The 21,317-nt window shown below is 37.3% G+C and overlaps 1 protein-coding gene, 1 long non-coding RNA gene and 2 pseudogenes across 2 annotated transcripts; all 4 read right to left on the bottom strand.

Moving 5' to 3' along the window:
* Window positions 1–443: 443 nt before the first annotated feature.
* On the bottom strand, window positions 444–6,311 carry LOC113671707 (uncharacterized). The gene is made up of 8 exons (XM_089186934.1): window positions 6,053–6,311; window positions 4,559–5,009; window positions 3,972–4,025; window positions 3,110–3,239; window positions 2,514–2,592; window positions 1,727–1,823; window positions 1,062–1,115; window positions 444–565 (listed from the first exon to the last, which is right to left on the bottom strand). Exons 2-8 carry the CDS (start codon window positions 4,962–4,964, stop codon window positions 483–485), a joined length of 903 nt encoding a protein of 300 aa, XP_089043060.1. The 5' UTR covers window positions 4,965–5,009; window positions 6,053–6,311; the 3' UTR covers window positions 444–482.
* Window positions 6,312–7,584: 1,273 nt separating this feature from the next.
* Window positions 7,585–9,448, bottom strand: LOC149037145 (uncharacterized). The gene is made up of 2 exons (XR_016180971.1): window positions 9,267–9,448; window positions 7,585–7,742 (listed from the first exon to the last, which is right to left on the bottom strand). It is a non-coding gene; the product is annotated as an uncharacterized LOC149037145 (long non-coding RNA).
* A 1,256-nt stretch (window positions 9,449–10,704) lies between these two features.
* On the bottom strand, window positions 10,705–12,297 carry LOC149037144 (histone H2A-like; annotated as a pseudogene).
* Window positions 12,298–12,357: 60 nt separating this feature from the next.
* Window positions 12,358–16,264, bottom strand: LOC149037143 (uncharacterized; annotated as a pseudogene).
* Window positions 16,265–21,317: the final 5,053 nt, after the last annotated feature.

Genomic DNA, 21,317 nt, shown 5'->3' with positions numbered 1-21,317 from the left:
AAAAAAGTCATTAATGTCTAAGAAATTATTAAATAGACTATAAAATATGACTTGAGCTGCACTTTTAGACAATTAATAATGATGGTTTGTGATGCATATTCTCATAGGCAATTTCCAAAGTTTGTCAATTGACACATCTCCTTATAATGGCTTGCACTTATGGTTGAGTCAAAGTGAAAATCAGCTCAAACCCCCAACTCCTGGGGCAACCAAAAAAATTTCTCCCTACAATATCAATACATTTTAAAACAGGGAGGCAATGGGAAAGAATAATATCACTGAAGCACTAGCCAATCTATCGGGGACTCCTTATCCCAACCTTAAATAATTTATTTTTTTTACTATGTGTCTGAAACCAAAATCCATATATTGACATCATGAAATTATGCCTCTGTTCTGCAATATATCATGCCGTAAGAATCAATAAAAACAAAACAATTCAGTTCATTGTATGAAATTTTTCTTTATTTACAAATATATCATCAGTCTTTAAAAAGTATCTGAACCAGCTGTTCATGACTACAAGGATCATCATTATCTGTCGAAGTCACTTCAGGCCTGGAATCTACAAGAAAAATAATAAAGAAATCATTCTTTTGAAAAAAAAAAATCTTCAAATAGTTTTGAAAATTGAGTTAGTAGTTGGTTAAAATAGCTCGAGCACAAACTCCCATTTGACCTTCCACAACAACCAACAACAGGAAGACGTCTTTGAAATGCCCCTAAACATAGCTGTCAAGAACCAGCCAATCACAGTGGAGCAAAAAGCTTCATAACATGAGGCATATCCAGTGGAAATCATCACTTGAAGAAAACCGGTGGTATGCCATCAAAATGTATTGATCCAGTTTGGAAGTAACTACCACATGAGACACATGCTTATCCTTCATAACTAGTGTATTCAACATAATGAGTGACCACAACATTTCCGAGATACAGCTGACCAGGGTCTGAAACACCAGGCACTTTCTATCTATCAGCACATGTTGCTGCATCACCTAGAGGAGCTTACTTGCAAGGTAACTAAAAACAATATGAGGATAAAAATCTGAGCTCCAGACCTGGGTTTCCATGAATCTCTTTGTCCTTGTTTGTATTTTTCAAATTGGCACTACCTGGTTACCAGAAAAATAGAAAGGAAAACAAAGGCAAGAATTGTTATAACAACAGATAAAGATAACATTAGGTTACATGTCAGAGGGCCCATCATACTAAAACCTATTCTGGTTATCATAACATGAAGTGACTAGCAGTATATCAGTTTTTCCCCTTTGATGGGCTGCTGATCCATCACAGAGGTACCTCTTAACCTTTTATCATGGATGATGATGCTGGTGTGCATTTATAATTTTGGCCCCTGCTATTCAAAACACAATTAAGTTAACTGAGGATTTTCCAACAATTTTTGATTCAGTTTTTAAGCTTTTCAGACAATTTTAATTGTGTTTATTTTTACCTTCCATTTTTTTCAAGTACACTTAAGGTAAAATTCTTGAAAATGTAAGTCCTAATATATGCTATAATTCAAGAAAAATCAAGGACAAGTTAAATTTTTAATTCTGGATTATCACTTTTCGCCTTTCTAATAACTGCACCCTGGGTGAAGAGAGCACTGTGATGGTAAACTGTCTTTTGCAAGAACAGAAGAGAATGATTGGCCAGGCCATAAGAGACCAGTATCCCAAATGTTGGGATACTGTGTCTACCAAACTTGTACTAAACATACCAAGTAAGTCATTGGTTCTTCTTATCTCTGCCACCAATTCTTTGTTGTCAAATTTCTCAATGTCACCTTCCAGCTGCGACACAAAACTACCAATAGCCTAGCCATGGAAAGATGTACAAGTGAACAGCTTTACTAAGTTCAATGAATCAAAATAAACTAAATCAGATAATTTTAAGGAAAGCCACCAAGAATCTACAAATACTTTTCAGGGCTCCTACTGCTGTTAGCTTTGATTTTAGTTGTCAGAATTCTTCAAAAGGAACATCACAAAAATACTCACAGAAGCCACTTTAGCCTACAGGGCAGGCATAATTTTGGCAAGCAAATGCTTGGTATTTTCTTAACAAAAGGGTAGTGAGGGTAGGGGAGTCTTCTTGCCCTTCCCCTACTCCGTAACCCCACCGTCCACTCAAACTCCAAATCAAAGATCAAACATGGCAGATCATATAAAAGATTGCAAGCTTATAATGTTAGCTTGCCCTAATAAGACACCTGCACTGCAGGTTAAAGCCACTTCAGATTGAGGTATCTGCTTTCATGCCAGTTATTTACTATGGCAGTGCTTACTGATGATCCTTAACCATCTGACCCACAACATTGATTGGCATCTAAATTCTCCTCACACAATATCACCCCTGAATCAACATTAGGGTCACAAGAATAAAGGAAATCATCACCTAGCAGCTCTTGATTGTTAAACATATTCTCCTTGTCATTATCTCATGAAATGTAAAAAGAACATTATGGAGAATATGCATACTGATGTTAGGGTGTAAATGCATGTTACCTTATGTTGAGCATGTTGGTTTCTGATTTCCTGATGAACTTTTTCAAGATTCATCACTCTTTCCTGCACTTCTTTATATCTACAAAAAAAAAGATCACTTTCAATTATTTCATAGGCTTGAATTCTCCAGGACCCTCTACCCTCCTAGAAAGGGCAAGAGTGCATTCTTGCAGATGGCAGCTGGTTATTAAATGACTGTTGTACAGACAACAGTCAAATGTGCCAGGGGTAGCCATGGGGGGGGGGGGGGTGTTGTTGTTGTTAATGTTTCAAATTATTGATTGGCACAATAATTGCATTCAATAGCCTGAGCAGACCCTGATTGTGGCACAACCAGGTCGAATTAGTTACAGGGGCCCCTCATAACTAGACAGACCCCTCCTGCACCTCTTGCCAGCCTGCTTTGCTCAAGACCACAAACATTTTTACAGGAAAAGAAACACCTGTGTCACAGCACTAATAATGTTGACTTTCTTATAAGCTATTTATTGTTATGCAGAAATTAGTGTGAGCTGACACTCAACACTGAGATATAAACAACACATAAAAGCGCAAATCTACAAAAACATAGACCAATATTTTCTAAAAATAATTACCTTTTTAGCTGTTGATCAGATCTAGGACTGCTCCTTGAATCCTGTCTTGCAGCAGATAAATTTTCAAGTAGTTTTCTCTGTGCAAGTCTGTTTAGATTTCGCATAACGGTATCCTCTGTTTTATGATTGACTGAAAAAGGGAAAAATTTGAAGGAAAAGGAGGCAATTTTCATCAACTAACATAAACACTAGCATATAAGTGGCACTTACAGATAAGCTGCACCAATTTTGGTAATTGAAATTTAAGAATACTTTTGCATAGAAATCAAAAGAAATCACAAGTGGACTCTTGATATATAACATATGTTTTTAATTTTGGTTGCTTCATCAAATTTACATGTGTATAAAATGAAAAAGGAGTGTCTTCTCACTTTTTGCAAACTGTACTTATTTTTTTTGATAAAAACACAGATGACGAATTTGGCGTTTTTCTCCTCTGCAACTACTGCACCATTTCCCATAGCGCTGTATTTCATTGACTGAATGCCTGGAATAGGCCATGTTTTTCGCATCCTCCAGGATGAATTAGCTTCTGAAAGAAATGTTTTGAATCCTCCTTTTGAAACATTTGGGATCTTGAGAATTTGCAACTGTCTTTAACCCTTCAACTCCCATGAGTGACCAAGACAGAATTTTCCGTACAATATCAATACAATATCAAGCAGACGAGTGATGAGAATAAAGACAAATATTAATTTGGGGATTATTAGTTGATCCAATACCAAATTCTCAAAGCTAACACCACAAGAACTGCATAGCAGACAGTTAGGAGAATTACTGGTGAGATCTCAGGAGTTGAAGGGTTAACTAGAATCATTAATACTTCTGTGACCATCATAGATCATGCCATGACTATCCGTACCTTTTCTCAATGCATTGTTGATAACTTGTAAAGGAATATGCTTGGCATCTTTTTCTTGAAATCAAAAAGTAAATAAATCTGTAAATTCAATAAAAAAAAATTCTGGAAGAAAAAAGAAGAAGACCATAAAGTTTGCCATAACAATCATTACATGAAAAAGTAATCAACAAATTCTGGCTAAAGACCAATATTAGTTCACTGTGGAGTCTCTGTGGCTCAGTGGTTAGAGCATCGAATTGTGGAATCTGAAGGCCTGAGGTTCGACTCCTCATGGAGACTCAGAATTTTCCTTTGTCCCACGCTCGTGACAAGACAAAAAAAACACATCTTTCTCAACTTCTGGTTAAGTTTTAATAAGTTCGAAAGATAATTTGTAACAATAAGTTGTCAACCAGCACATAATTTCTCTATACAGTATCACTGCCAAACCAAAATTCAAGGCAATGAGAAAAAAGGATGTGATTTCCAACTACAGAAGTTCTTGATTGTTAAACAAATTCCCCTTAACAGTATCTTAGAAAGTGTGCAGAGAACAGTATGGAGAATATGTCTACTGATTTTAAGGTGTTGGGGGGTAAAGCCATTACCTTTAATCTTTGATAAAGAGGGGCAGTCCTTCTCTAACTGGAATGGCTTCTTAAGTATTTTGATTTGTTGTCGTAAGAACTCATGGTCACTCATGAGCTCAGAGAGTTCCTCAGTACAATCCATAGCTTCTGAATCTTCTACATCAGCCAAACTTCCCTCAGGCTCAAACAAAGGTGTTGAATCAGTTTCTCTTGTTTGTTTTTTCCTTCTTGTACCAGTGGTAGTCTGTGGAACAGTATCTTTCATATCTTTATCTTTCTTTCTGACCTTTCTTTTCACAGTTTGGCCAGGAACTTTTGTAGCTTCTTGTAATCTCCTACCAGAACTTAGTGCTTTGTTTCTTTTTGATTTTTTGGCTTGTTTCATTTCAGAATTGTCGCTACTCTTCTGCCTTTTCTTCTGCATTTGCCCATCTTTGGATAAATCGATTGCCTCTAGATCAGCATTTCTCTAAATATAGTAAAAAGATGACATGTTGTGAAGAGGCTCTATGTTGAAGACAAAGCAGGAGGTTACACCAAACCCTTTAGCCCCTAAGAGTGACAAGCATCTAATTTATCCCTATTATATCACCCCTGAATCAAACATGAAGTTATGAAAATAGAGGAGATGATCACTAAAGCAGCTCTTGATTGCTATACATATTCTCCTTGTTAGCCTCTTTGGAAATGTATGGAGAACAGTATGGAGAATATGCATGTTGATGTTAGGGGGTAAAGGGTTAAATAAATCAACCTCTTCCAGAAACAGGTGTATCTGAAGATAATGCAACTGCCTCACAGGGGGAGAGGGGGTGGGGGTAACTCTTGAGATATTTTTTGGGTGGAGTGTTGCCATGAACTTTAACCCATGATGACCATCTTTAACCTTTTAAACCCTAGAAGCAGTAGGCATATTCTTTGTTCTGTTCTTTATAAACTTTCCATGATACTGATGAGGAAAGTGTGATCAGCAATCAAGAGCCTCTCTGGTCGTTGATCATTTCCCTTATTCTTATGGCCTTCCTGTTTTATTAAATAGTGATGCTGTAAGGAGAAATAACATATCAATCACTCTTAGGAGTTAAAGGGTTAAGAAAAAAATCATTTCATTTTGCTACACTGCTCACGGAAAAAAGAGCTAACATACATTGTGTAATATCAACTTCATCCAGCCATTTGCAGCCATCAAAGCTAATCTTAACAGATAACCTTTCAGCCCTGAGCATTAACCCTTGATATACCGACCACCCGAAGGGATGTACAATATACTACCTAACTCCTGGATCCTGGAGGATAAATGAGGACGTTACTCGTTTTTGTCACGAGCTTAGGATAATTACAATTTGTGAGTCCTCCTAAACAATCGAACCCTCGACCTTCGGATTTAGCCTTCCGATAATTTCACCGAAGGACTGACGGCCTATGTTGAGACTACTTAAAGTATTTTTTTCTATAGTACTGTGGCATTGTGTATTGACTTAGAGCTGTACTGTTATGAATCTTGAGACTCACATAAGAAGTTTCCGAACTGTTCACGTTACTAACACCAAGTGTTCCACTACCGAGGTTGCTTCTCTTTCTGCTTCTTCGTCGTGATCCCTAGTAATAACTCATTTTTTGTGTGGAAAATAAAACATTAAGCTCGTAACTGACTCGTTTTCCAGTCTGGTTCTCGAGTGCGCGACTGAAAACAACACTAAAAAAGAGCTTGAGTACTCTTCACGAAGCGCGAGCGTGACCGCCAATTTTCGAGACAATAACGGTAAGACCCTGGGATCGAGTCCCGCCAGACCATTTAGGGGGGTCAGCATTAGATTCCATCCACCAAAACCACCTCGGTCGAGAAGGACTGAGATGGAATATTTAATGACTTGAAAAACATAACCGAAGATTCTCGGAAATCCGCAAGTGATGTAGCCGAACATCCGAAGCTGTAAATCCCATGATTCTTGAGGAACAAACAGAAACAACATAGCGAGAATTTTAAGTCGCGAAACATTGCTTGATGGTAGACATGCAGATAATTAAGGATACGTCAATTCTGTTGATGAGGCGCATAAACTTATTGCGGAATTAAAACAGGGTTGACGACGAAGTTTTCTTTCTTTAAAGCTGTCAAAGGTTTCGGGAACACCGGTGTATATATATATATATATATATATATATATATATATATATAGAGTTATATATATATATATATATATAGTTATATATATATATATATAGTTATATATATAGTTATATATATAGTTATAGTTATATATATATAGTTATATATATATATATATATATATATATATTGATATAGCTCTTTGGCATTACAAAGCTTTGCTATCGCTATTGTGCATTCTCACTAATTGGGATGATACCACAATTGTGGAATCATTCGGGTTAACTTAATGCTTACACCTCCTTCCTCGGACAGAAGTCACAAAATACTCGGGGAAGATGCATGAGATATTTAAGGAGCAAAAATTCGATTTTACTGGTGTGCCTTTCCTAATTTTGGGAAGGAAACTGTTCAATTGCCAGCATGGCATAGATAAAACAGCTGGAGAGAAAAGGAAACGAAAAGATGCAGAGAAGAATTACTGTATATAATAATTTCTTTTTATCCTCAACCTTTTGTTACTGTCAACTATGGCTTGCTAATTCGAAAGGTCAAATACATGAATGGGTCATATGACATTGATCTCAGAATACTTTTTATGACAAACGTGATAACAGTTCAATCTTGGCTAAATTGAAGATAGTTTAGAAGTTAACAATTATAAGAACTTTTCACTAACATATGCTGCTGACAAAGGAGAAAATATATGCAATTCTGCATTTTTTGCTTTCTATCAAGCAGTCATATGTTGGCTCCTTATCACGCTATGACACTTCCATTTTGTCACGTTCCAAAAAACTTGAGAAATACACTGTCACTCATCTTACACTGTTATATTTACCTATTACAGAAGGCTGGAAACAAAGATTTTGTTTTCAAGAAAATAAGATTTCTTGTCTAAGACACAAGGAAGTTTGACTGCAAAACACAGATAAAAATGCAAGAAATTTTATTTTTTTCAGAGAACAAGGTAGTTCTACTCATGTATAAACAGAACAAATCCGGTTTAATAAATCAGATATGCAGCATGACTCCTTTTCTTCCATCCCCACTCAAAACAAGCAAACACACCTATAGAGGTTCCAGTCTGGTCTGCAAATGAAAAGGAGGAAGGTGATCAATGCAAAATTAAGCATTAGGGTTCTTATTTATAACATATTGATTATTGTAAACTGATATCAAGAAATTAAGGTTGCAAGTAGCAGCCAGCTGAATTATAGTTTGAGTTTTACCAAGTCCATTACTTTGTTAAATTTAGAGTAACCTTGTCTTGAGAGAGGGAAATTGAGGAGCTGTAATATACTTATCATCAATTAGAGACCACAAAGAAAAATTTATTTATAGAGCCTTTGAAGGAGAGGGGTAAGACTTGTGAAAAGCTGGCAGACATATAGATAAACTTTACTGCTAAATGGGTTACAATACAAAGTGCTCAGTATTTGGATCAGCTATGGCTCAACTTAAACTTTGCTTTAGCTTCAAGTTTAATCCTTTGTGGTTTCCTTTCTCTGTGTTTATTTTTCAAGTTATGTTACACAAAAGAACACAAAAATGACAAGGAATGCTTTTGAATATTAAGAGGCTGGAATAAGCAAGAAACCAAAACTGAATTTTAAAAAAGTACAAAGTTAATTTGATCTTCCAATGTTACTTAATTTTAACCATTAATAGAATTTGCTATTTAAATTTATCCCCTCCATTTTTCTGGATATTGCGAGCAAAAACAAACAATTATCACAAAATGCATGGTATACAATGGTTTGATTCACCAATGTGGCAAAGGCCTTTCACTGTCTATCCATAAAAAGGGAAATAATTTGTAAAATGTAAGACATTCTGCATCTTGAGTGTATACTTATTCATCCATGTGAAATTAAAGTTTACTTGAAATAAATGTGAAAGATTTATAGGATTTTCAGACCCCTGATAACAATTACTGATGTGCTGATTTGTTGTACTTAAAGGCTGTGATTTTAGCAGAAATAGTGGAAGAAATTTCTGGACCTGGAATTTTGTTGCAAATGTCTGTTTAAGTTAGTTTAAGTCAGTTAAAAACTCTCCTGTTTCAAGATTACATGATTGCCACACCAGAACCTTTTGTATTCTATTATGATTATGGTTTCAATAATAAAAGGTGCTGACTCAAGAACTTTGCAAAATATCTCTAAATACAAAGAAATAGATTCTGGTTATGTACTCCAAATAGCAGGTCACATCAGTCTTCTGTAAGGAAGTGGCAGAAATTGCTATGGTGGTTTTGGTGGATGGAGAGAAACATCCACCAAAACCACTTTATTCTATGTGTTACGAGTTATGATAATCATTATGAACGTTTGGTCGGTCAGCAATTGTGCACCATAAAAAATGATTAGCCAGAGCACTAACTGCTAATTATTGGTATAAATCTTTTGTCTCCCTGAACATCTAACAGTGGCTATAGATAAAATTAAAAAAATATATTGTTGATGGTTTTGGTCAAAGTTTTGGTGGATGTTCCCTAATGACATCCACCAAAACTACGTAACATCTGGGCACCTTTTAAATACGTGAAATATCTGCATAAAATTGCGTAAAATGTTTTATAATACTACAATCGAACAATAAATTAATACTTACCATTTCTTGAGTAAAAAGTTTTGACGCAATTTCCCAAACAAATAATACACTTAGATCATCGGGATAAGTCGGCATGTTGTCGTAGCTTCGTAATTTTCATTTAGTATAACAAGTCATGAGTTGTCCATCATTCCATCTCAGTCCCTCTCGACCAAGGTGGTTTTGGTGGATGGAATCTAATGCTGACCATTTAGGGGCTGCATGCGTCATGATGCATCTCGGCATCAAAAACCCATATAAACTGACTAGTATGGCAGTGAAATATTTTCACTAAAATGTCTGCTGGATAACAATTTTATGTTTAGGGGTAAGCTATATGTTCGCTGCAATGCGGAAAACTTCCCTCTTAAAGCGATGCACTCTTCTTCAGGAGACAAAACATGTCCGTAATTTTTGTTGGTTTTTGTTTCGGAGATGCTTCCCCATTTACATTTCCTATGGAAAAGCTCATTATAACATAGCTTTACAAGGCGTGCGCTTTGTAGGCTAATACGCTCGATCCATTTGCCTGTGGGTCTGTGGGTTGCATGCTGACGTCTTTTTATTTTGCTTTTTTTTTTACACGAAGCGAAAGATGTTTGAAAGTCTCAATGTTATGTTTCTCATTTCAGCTAGAAAGCATTCGATCGCATGACACTATGGAAAGAGTTGTCAATCAAAAGTATTTGCGAATAGTTTCCTTCAAAAGCAAAGGAAAGACAGAGACTTGAATACAAGAACGAAGCAAGGGAGGGTCCTGGGGTGCCCTTGACCCCCCCCCTCCCCCCTTCAGAAATACGTAAAATGTGAATCTTGGTAAATGTTAGCTACAGAGTCCAGAGACGAGAGACGAGCAGATTTTCCTAGCGTTTTCGAAAGTACCAAATTCGCTTCCACATTTTTATGTGAGCACCACATCTTACACAAAGCTGCGCGCAAACGTTTTAGACGGTATTAACAGCGCAACGTGATTGCGCTCGAATAAAAGAAGCATATTTTCTCGAAGATTACGAGGAAAACTTAAACTTTGAAGGTTACCTGTTCTGTGATAGAAGCGCAAGATCTCGAGATCAGTGAAGTGCGTTCCTCTTGCTTTGAAAGAAAAAGTCCGGTACCTTTCACAAAAAGGAATTCAAAATTTTATTTTTCTTAACCATTTAGCCCCTAAGAGTGACTAGCAGGTTTGAGTTATCTCATATCGAATTTTTTTAGCGCAAACTCCTGCAACGGTCAGTGATATCGTGACCTTACCAGAGGAACGAATCAAAGCTGTAACAATGGGTATAGTTTGACAGAAAAATCCCAAATTCTAATCTAGGAAATATCTCGGAGAAGATAAGAGTTGGTGTTAAAATGTTGATAATAATTTGGTGTTTGTGTGAGAATTCGCTCATTGGTCAAGACTTCTGTAATATTTGGTGCTTTCTAATGGGGCTGTTTTAGATGATGAAAAGCTGATTCAAGCCTTGGGTTTCTTTTCTGTCTTCTTGGGCAGAAATACAGCCTGTATTTTGAGAAGAACGCCTTCCTGTGGAATGGTGACAACAGCCAGTAGTTTGTTCAATTATTCGTCATTACAGACAGCTAGCTGAAGGTAACGGGGAATGATTCTTGTCTTCTTGTTGTCACGAGCAGCGTGACCCGCCAACTTGAGGATCTCAGCGCTCAAATGTTCAAACACGGCAGCCAAGTACACTGGAGTACAGGCGCTAACTCGCTCAGCGTAATTGCCTTTGCGTAGAAGACTGTGGATTCAACCCACTGGAAATTGAAGCCCTACTCGGGATGAGCGGCTCCCAGACTTGGTTCCCTTAATGTTACCTTTACCGCTAAAGCCATTGCTGATGGAAAGAAGAAGAGGAGAGGAAAGAGAAGGGAAAGCTATGCTATCTACATCTACAAGGTATTGAAGCAAGTTCACCCCGACACTGGTATCTCCAGCAAAGCCATGGGCATCGTGAACTCGTTCGTCAACGACAGCGCATCGCCAAGGAATCTTCTCGCCTTGCCCACTACAACAAGAAATCGACCACCAGTTTTCGCGAGGACCAGACTGCCATCAGGCTGCTTCTGCCCGGTGAACTGGCTAAAAACGCTGTCAGCAAAGGAATCAAGGTTGTAACCAAGTACACCAGCAGCAATTAAACTCACTGTTCTTTATACTTTTCGTATGACAGTGACAAGGAGAATTTGCCTAACAAGAAAGAGTTGCTTTTTGGTGGTGATCATTTCCTTTTTTCTCAATAACTTAATGTGTAATGCAAGGGTGATGTTGTAAAGAGAAATTAGAAGCTAATCACTCTTAGGGGTTAAGGGGTTAAAGCTATTTTGGATCAATATCAGTATCTGGGTAACTGCTCACCTACCCCTCCCCTAACCCAACATTAACCCTAACTTGTTATCAATAGACTGTTGTTGGGTTAGGGGAGGGGTAGGTGGGCAGTTGCCCAGATACTGATATTGATCCGCTATTTTTTCTTACGAGCTAATAATTCATCGCCATAAGAGGGGAGTTTCGGTTTCTTTGGTGCTGGAATACGAAGCTGACGGTGTTGTATGCGCTCTGATGCGTCAAAATAATTTTATTTTTTGTCTTTTTCGGGGCAGTGGTTTTCGGGTCTTCGGTCCTTTGGATTCAGATGTCTTTTTTTAGGTCTTAGATTTATTGGACCATGGGATACTGAATGTTGAATATTTTGGCCGTGAAAGTGTAGGTACTTTGGGTGTTAGGTTTTCAGGGCTGTAAAATTTTTTTCTAAGGCGTGTGGGAAAAAAAAAAAACAAGGTACATCTGGAAATTTACCGAAACCATTTTACATCTGGAAATTTACCGAAACCATTTTTGATAGAGTGCAAGAAATTTAAAATCTCTTCAGTTAGGAAAATCCTAATTTGCATTTACTTTTGACGCGCTGTTGTTGCCAACGCAATTCACAGACCAATGGAAAAAGGAAAAAAAATAAAAACAGTCTAGAATACTGCATCACTATTTTATTAACCTTTCAGATAAGCCGGAAGGTAGACAGTTTTCACAAGCAAAGATCTGAATCATCTTCCTTCACTGTATCACAATGCTGAGGACACATCAGGGTGATCTGGGGTCCTTCAGATCTCACACCGCGTTAAACAACGCTTTTTTAAACTCTAAAAAAAAAAAGAAAGAAAGAAATAGGGATCATTGCCAGAGTTTAAAGGCTTCTATGTAAGGTTAATGAAAAAAGACAGAGAAGGCCATTTTTGTGAACAGAATAAGAAAGATGGTGAGGTTTGAGCTCGGTAAAGAAATAGAGGAAGATTTTTTCGTCTTGTCACGAGCTTAGGACTCAGAATTTTTTCTTTGTCTCACACTCGTGACAAGACGCAAAAAATCTTTCTATAAGACTATTTCTATTTCACAACAATTAAATCCCAGCCTTTTCTACCAGGAAAGATAATCAGCTCTTATTCAAAGAAGTCTTTCCGTTATGGTTGAAATACAGAAAACAACAAACAACAAGATGCATCCAAACCAAAAAAAACTAAAGGTAACTGGAGAAATAACATAGAGTTACGATGAATGTTAAAGAAGTATTTTGTCGTCGTATGTCTGTAGCCCATACACTGAACAAGATACACGTCCCTTAGCCACGAGTGGACTTTCCAAGACCGTCATCAACTAATGACTTTATGACAAGGGCAAATGGCAAAGTGCAAAAATTGAACTCTGATTTTGGCAAATTTTCCTACGATCCCATCATCCTTAGAGGTCTACAAATGCAAACATCTTGTTCGCAGTATATGCAAATCTCTTCAGTTTACTAAGCAAACGGCAGAAAGCGTTTGCACAAAATTTCAGTGTTTGCCGTTTTCCTGAACCACTGCGCTTCAGCTCTTTATTTTCCCTTTCGTACATTTAACACGCTGTAGCTACTTGGTTGTCGTTTGGTAAAAACATTTTGCGTAGCTTAACTTAGCACACCTTGAAAAAACTGCGTAAATTATGGTGAACCATACATCACGGTATTTTTACGTCACATTTTTTTAAAGATTATTTTTTGCAGTCCTTGTAAAAACAACTCTAAATTCCCTGACTCGCTGCATGTATCTGTTTTAAATTCAAATGGTGAATTCTTACCTTTGTAGTTAAACCTTTGATCTCCATCTTGGTCTTTGCTATTGATAAAATTAGTCATTTGCTGCAAAGTATAGCTTGTTCCAAGAGCTTGGAATCGCGATTTCAGCTCTGTGGCTGTGACATATCCATCATGGTTCTGGTCAGCTGCCCTAAAGTGATTGAGGTAATTTGTCTCTTCGATGTTTTTGGAAACTGCCTGCAGGATGTCCAGTTCCTCTTCACTTAATTTTTTGTCATCTTCGGAAAGAAAACCATAAAGACTGAGCTTCTCAACATTCAGAGTAACTTCCATCTAATTTCTCCTCACAATATCACCCCTGAATAACACATTCAGGTCATGAGAATAAAGGAAATGATCATCAATTAAGAAGCGCTAGATTGTTAAACAAATTCTTCTTGTCAGTACCTTAGGAAATGCACAAAGAACAATACGGAGAATATGCATACTGATGTTAGGGTGTTAAGGTTTAAATCAAACACACTAGACAGAATTTCATTCCAGAACGATAACAACAAATTTGCTCTCACACTTTGTCGACAGTATCCTCCCCTCTTTTGGGTAAAAGACTAAAAGTAGTAGAGAACTTGTTCAGAACTTACAAGAAATTCAGAAAATACTGGTTTCAAGACATAAACTGAAAATTCTAGAACTGAACACCTGTTTCCCATTGCGGACCTATTTTTTTTATCATGCACCTGTTTTAGGAGGCTCAATCAAACGCTAACCCTTCCAACCCTTAACCCGTCACATCCTGACATGAGCACTGATATTCTCTATTCTCTTCTCTGCACATTCTCTTTGGTACTGACAAGGAGAATTCGTTTAACAATCAGAACCTGGAGATTATTTCTTTAATTCTTATTATCTTAATGAATGACTTATTGTAAGGAAAAATTAGATGCTGGTCACTCTCAGGGTTTAAGGGGTTAACAAGTGTAAAAGGCCATACTTACTGTTAAGGTCGTAAACCTTAACTTTGTTCTATTGTATATTAAACTTGTTGAGTTCACTCTCAGAGACAAATCCATCATTGTTGCTGTCCAGCCTTTTAAATAGACCTGAACAAAGAAACAAATGAAGGCGAAATTAAGACTTATAACTTTAGAAGGGATGTCGTAAAGCAGCAACGAACAATATTAAGTTACATGGTACACATTTTTTTTAACTGGTTAACTCCTAACCATTAAGACATACACAGGATCAAGTAGAATTAGGCGACTAGGAATTTTGCTACACCAGCTCCCCCTGGATGGAGGGCTAGTCTAACTAGGTTTACCACTCCCCCCCCCCCCCATCCCTCTGACTATCTTCCAGTATTTTAGACAGTATGCCGGTGCCAATTTGTACTCTTGGGGGATGAGATAGGCATTGTGTGCAGCACAACAGTGCGAAAGAGTGACCTCTCGATCTGGAGTACATATTGCTTTAACCTTTTAGTCCTTAAGAGTGGTAGCCATCTAATTTCTTCCGATTTTGTCACCCCTGAATCAAACATTAAGGTCATGAGAATAAAGGAAATGATCACGAACTCAAGAAACTCTTGATAATTAGACAAATTCTCCATGTAAGTGCCATATCAAACGTATAGCGGAAAGGTATGGAGACTTTACATACTGATGTTAGGATGTAAAGGGTTAAGACCCCCACGCCCCCCCCCCCCCCCCAAAAAAAAAATATTCTGTGGCTCGTTGAAGTTTTGAAAATATATTGCATTTCAAGATATTTTTTTAAAACTTGCTACTTACTTTCATCTTGCACATAGTTCTTGGTTTCTCTCTGCAATGAAAACAAACTTTTAGTCAATATGGTGCGAAAACCTCGACCACAGAATTATTCTTGATTCACTATGGCGGTATCACGAAAACTTTTAGACCAGCGTCCCAATGAGAGTTCTTCTATGACTTTCCTTTCCGAATCACTGAAAATCCTGTCCACACAGGCTGACGTAGTCTACGAGTAGTTTCTCCTTTTCGGCGATGTCCGCTGCTTACATTAAAAAAAAAAAAAAGTGATGATAGCGCTCCTCTCTAAATTGTAAGAGTGCGCTAACATCAATTTTTTTTCTTTGATTTTGTTTACTCGCGCAACAAACTTCACTTAAAAGGAAGGATGGCTCGTAGTCCTTGGCTGATGTGGAATTTGACTTCTTGATACGGTTTGTGGTGCTCCGCGAGGGCTCGAAATAAACGGTAGAGACTAAAAAGAACTTTTTGTGATGATTTAATTGTGATGGTTGCAATCCTGCTTAATTTCAATTTAATTAACATTTGTACTCAAATTTCAGTTTTTGCAGTATAATTATTAAGTCTGGCTATAACAAGTTACTAGTCTTAATTTATCGCCTGAGTGGGGAGGAAGGATTTCAGATGTGACACGATTAAATTCAACTGATCGTTCCCTCCCCCCTTGGGGCTCGGTGATATTCTTATGATTTCGCAATCAATTTTTAAAAGTTCCTCCTTTAACGACAACTGATCCCCTCCCGTTCCCCCTGAAAAACATCTGACAGCCCCAAAAAAACTTTTCTGACCCTCTTCCCCCCCCGTCGAGAATAATGAATGGTTCCTAATCCTAATTAAGCTGATAATTAAGGAATGTAATATATCTTTTATGGAATGAGATCACTTGTTTATAATTAAAACCGTCAATAATTCCAACTGGCCATTTCAATTTCCTGTGAACCATTTGCTTCCGGTGTTGATGTTTAATCGGATACGCGTATTGTGATTTCAGCAAAACTTCTCAGATAATAATGTTTCATCAAGTGATGTACTAGAAAACCGCATCATTCAAAAATGAACAGAGCCGAGAACTTACCGGCGAAACGTTAAATTTTGGGGCAGCTTCAGCTGCACCTATTACCACAACCATAAACAGTATCATCCACTTGATGTGCGCGGCCATTTTTGGACACTTTTCCTGCGAAGGAAGGTTTAATACCCTTGACCTCAGTTTTAAAGGGATCATCAACTCTTATCATCAGTTTGATATAAAGAAAGAACTTAACTTGACCATATCAACATGAAAAAAACTGTATACCTAGACAAATTAATAAATATACCGCTTATTTATCGGTTTACCGACGTAATAACTCACGTGGGATGTTTGGACTGCGCGAGAATTGAATATAAAGTCACTCGAATGTTCTCGCAACATCCCAAGGGGGTTATTATGTTGGTGAGTCTTCTGAGACTCCTAACTACGCCTCGCTGTCTTTTATTGGCGGTCGTCATTTCTAATAAACAGAGATTTGAAAGGTAAAGTAGATAAAAAAGTTCCCTTTCTAAAATGGAAGAGAAACTATGTTGCCCGGCGCTGCCTTACACAGAACTAAAAATTTCCCAACAAGCCTTATCAAGGACGTCCTGGAAATAAAAGTTATCTTCCATAAAGCTGGTTGTTCCTTCAAAGGAAGAATAATGGAAGACTTAATCATCCCTTAAGGCATCCTTCACTAAATAAGGGATTATAATGTGTAATTTGGTATGATCAACTAAGTTGAGTATTATCAACTGTGCTGACGAAGGGCTGACGCTCGAAACGTTTTTAAGGTGGCAAATTTACGTTATAAATCCAATTGATAATACTAAATTACCCTGTTATACTCGCCCACCGACAGAGCACCACAGTTCCTTTAGAAATGTACCCCTTCATTCAAAGAATTATAATGCTTTATTTCATAATTGTTTCCCTTGGGTCACCCAGAGTATTGTATTTGCATTTGCACTGACAACACTGTTGTTATCTTTGCCTTGAATTTTTCTTAACTTGTGATCATATATTTCCCTTTTTCTGTATTTCTCAATTGAAGGATAACTTGAGGTTCGTGAACTAGCCTGTGAACGGGGTACTAATTTGTTAACAAGGTTACATAAGGTTTCCTAGGAACCTACTGGAACAGTGGGCGCGGTGCTCTTCAGATAATTTCTCTTTCTCTGATATCGCGCGCAATTCTACAAGTTATACTTTTGAAACCAACTCAGAAAGAAGTTAGAACAGGAACAAAGATAACCTTGCTTCGAAATAACAAATTTTGTAAAATGACGACGTATTTTAGGCCTCAGTTAATCATGTAAGCTGAAAAGGTGCCAAATTTTGAGCGGAATAATGGTAAGAGGGGCGATGAGCGGTATAATGGTAAGAGAGGCGATGAATATTCATTCAGCGTTCTTTTGGTATAGCAAAGGTATAGCAAACGATAACAGATGAAGATCTCACTGGCTTTTCAGGAATCAGTCCAAATAACACTGACCTAGCTTGGCTTTACAAATTCTTAACGGTGACTTATTCACATTATCAACTCCGTTATTAAAACCAAATTATCTTGTGACATTCCCCACCAACGCAGCATCACAGTTTCTTAAGAAATGTACCCCTTTTAACACCGACTTACCTTGAATTTTGAGCAAATGATCTCGAACTGACTCAGTAAGGCTAAGCGCTGGATAAAACTGACGGCGCTCTCGAGTATCACGGTGCTTTTATGATGGAAAATGTATCTGCCCTTATTGGCTACACATTTGTTCTAATTTGACGTTGCCATGAACACATCATTTGCAACACAAAAGTGGATAACTATAGTACTTATATACTTCGTTAACTTCAATGTTTTTTTTCCAATGGGATTCTTGTAATAATACTCTAGAGTGCTGTTTCTTTTTCAAATGAATAAAGTGGGTAAGTTTCTAAATAAATTGTTTTGCTGCGTCAATGTTCATACCGAGGGGAACAAGAGAACCGATGTTAAAAATAAATTTTTGTTCTAGAGTGTTAAAGCTTTTCAAGCTACCTAGGTATTTTCCTACGTATATAATCACACACAACCCACTATATTCTTCTATTCGCTCTGAGAAAGGACTATATCTCGAAATATTATCAACTCAGTTGATTAACTAAATCATTTCCAGTTTCTTTCAAATTTTGTTCTATTCACGTGCTTCTGGAAGCTTGATCTACGAAATACAAAGAGGGGAATCCCCTTGAGACCTTCAGACGGAAAACAGAGCGTAGAAGCTAGAGAGGTCCACTAAAATCCAGTCGTTTTGTAGCCACGGACGATTCGCACTCAGTCGATTCGTACCCAGAGTAAGAATATTCGTACTCAGTTTGTGTCAGTTCGTTCCCAACGCGCTGGTAGATATTTACCCGTCCAAACGCTCAATGACGATCAAAACCCGGTTAACAGATGGCTATTGTTGCGTTTTGCATGTTAATACAGAGTTGAGCGAGTAAGATGCAAATGTATAATTGAACAGTTAGTTGCTTATACTTGTGGCTTTCTTATTGTGGAAAGTATTAGTTGTTGTTATCAACGGTAATAAGAAACCGATCCTACGTTAAACGTACTTTACAAGGAAAACACACTTTATTCGATTAGTGAAATTTTGACTTCCGACTTAAAAATGTCCTTTTCCTCTAAAATAAATAGGGACGGTCAATTCTTCAATTTAAAAACTTTCCCTTCGTAAGCAGACTGCTAATGATGTTCACGCGAAGGGAGTTCTTCCCTGTCTATTGGGTGACTGAACGAGAGCTGTGTGTGGTACAAATTACCTCAAAAATACGATATTTTGTGCCAACACACGTTTTTTAAACATTTATTTTTCTCATATTGTACCATACTTAACTTATGGTCTGATAGGGTAATTCAGTATTATCAACGAGTTGATAACGTTAATTGGTCTGCGTAAAGGGTTTAAAAGCTGATGTTTTAAGTGTTAGCCCTTCGTCCTTCGCCCTGACGAAGGGTTATGTACCCTCGGTTTTAATTACTTTTCTGATCGCAACCAGCATGCAATTCCTTTGTTTACTGATGCCGATGTTTTACCGTTACAATTCTTCTATTATGAACTTACCCGCGCTAATTTGATGTTTAACATCAAATATGGAAATGCACCTTGCTGCATTCAAAAAATCCTCCAAATCTTCCAAGATATTTCTGAGATCCCTTTTTAGAGCACCCGATCTTCTGCTTATAACAACTTAATAAACAACGTTCTGGACTTTCACATTCATTACAATTTCTTCAAACTGGAAAAAAAACATTGGAATGAGATGCCTTTAAAAAAAAAATCTTTCGAAAAATGAGTTCAAATGACCATCAAATGGGTGCCAAAATGGGACCTAGCTAAGCATGGGGCTAGATACAAAACCCCGAAAAATGGCATAGAAAACTATTCGAAATTTTCCAAAAAATATAAATGACATAAATATCATCTTTATCTCTAAAGATCTCGACATTTTCTCTAAAAAACCAGCAGTAGCTGTGAGATGAGATGAAATTTCCTGTGATGAAACTGCATGGAAGCACCTTCAAACTAATTCAAAATAATCAGTTATTTATTCATTAAGTAGTTCGTCTCCTCAAATATTTATCTTTCAAACAAACAATAACGGCAATAAGCTATGAACAAAGCTTGACATTTCATATGGCATGACCAAGGCCAAAAATATGACAGCTATACCGCCATTACAAAATTACTTGGCGAAGTACCATTTGAAGCAATAAATTATCCAAGACTTGAAACTAACCTTCTGGTTATCAGCTGTATTTTTCTGAATATTAGGGTCTAAAAATCCTTAGATGTTCTGAAAATTATCAAATTTTCTTAAAATCCACCTTTTAACTCAGTCGATAAAGCCGCAAGTCAAATTGTGGAAGAAGTGCAGCTATTTCGGACATGTCAAATTTCTACCATAAAAGCACCGTGATACTCGAAATCTCGTCAGTTTGATCCAGTGCCTAGCCTCACTTTGTCAGTTTTAGATCATTTGCCGAAAAGTCAAAGTAAGCCAGTGTTAAAAGGGAAAGTCTCTAAAAAAACTGTGGTGCTGCGTTGGTGTTATCCACCGACGCAGCATGTGAACTAAGCTAAGTCAGTGTTAGCTGAACTAATTCCTAAATTAGCCCATTATCGGTCATCCGATAGAAGTGCGGTATATTACTTCCAAGTATATAGTATTCTTCATGTTTATATAGTTAAGCTAAGCTTTGTTATGTCGAACTGATGATAAGAGTTGACGATCTCTTACGAACTGTGGTCAAGAGTGCTGATCTAACCTTCCTCTACAGGAAAAGTGTCCAAAAATGGCCGCGCCCACGAAGTGGGTGATGCTGTTTATGGTTGTGGTAATATGTTCAGCTGAAGCTTCACCACAATATAAGGTTCCACTGATAAGTTTCTAGGCTCTGTTAATTTTTGAATGATGCAGTTTACTAGTACATCGTTTGATATAACATTGTATATCTGAGAAATTTGCTGAAAAAACAGTATGAATGTCCACAGAAACATCAACATCGGAAATAATTATGGTTCGCAAGGACAAAGCCAGTTTGTTTTTAATGGTTGTACCCGGAGGTGATTCCTCAGCTCAGTATATCACTGCGCATTCTTCTCCATATAGAGTGACGTTTTGGTTGTCGCTCGCATGAACTGTGACCCGGGGTGTTTTTTCCGGACGACATACACTGGGAACTAGTTAAGAGTAAATTCAACATGGCGGCGTAAATATTCGAATAATCGAAAAGGGGAATCGCTTATTTTGGTACCAAAACAGAAGCAAAAACAGCACCCTAAGCATAATTTGCTTTTCATTACATATTTTCGGTTATTTTATGGTTTGGATGGAGAAAACTACGATAGAGTGGCTAGGAAACTCCAAAATGGAAAACACGTGTGACATTCAGATCAAGTGAGGTAAGGATAGAATACTTGAAAACTCCCTGATGGGCAGATTGTTACAATTCTATGGGAGAATTGTTTAGTCTTAAGCAAGAAAACAAAATATTTTGCTACCTGAGTACGAGTGCTTACCGTTGTTTTGTTATTGTATAAAGCATTGTTACTAATGTGAGCTGAGTTTGCAGTTGACAAACCATAACTGATGCAATTACTTAAGATTTTTTCATTGCATAAAAACATATATGAAAAAGAGCTCAAAGGTCTGAAAAAAATTA

This window comes from Pocillopora damicornis, chromosome 11, assembly GCF_964200805.1.
Source record: "Pocillopora damicornis chromosome 11, jaPocDami1.2, whole genome shotgun sequence".
Taxonomy (NCBI): Eukaryota; Metazoa; Cnidaria; class Anthozoa; order Scleractinia; family Pocilloporidae; genus Pocillopora; species Pocillopora damicornis.
Note: the sequence above shows the minus strand (reverse complement) of the source record. Positions and strands in the feature narration are given on the sequence as shown.

Excerpts from the sequence above, each read along its gene's own strand:
- LOC113671707 (XM_089186934.1), bottom strand. The coding sequence starts at position 4,964 with ATGCAGAAGAAAAGGCAGAAGAGTAGCGACAATTCTGAAATGAAACAA. Across the intron at positions 1,824-2,513 it reads ACCAACATGCTCAACATAAG|GCTATTGGTAGTTTTGTGTC; the intron begins GTAACATGCATT and ends TTCCATGGCTAG. Across the intron at positions 566-1,061 it reads AGAGATTCATGGAAACCCAG|ATTCCAGGCCTGAAGTGACT; the intron begins GTCTGGAGCTCA and ends TTTTTCTTGTAG.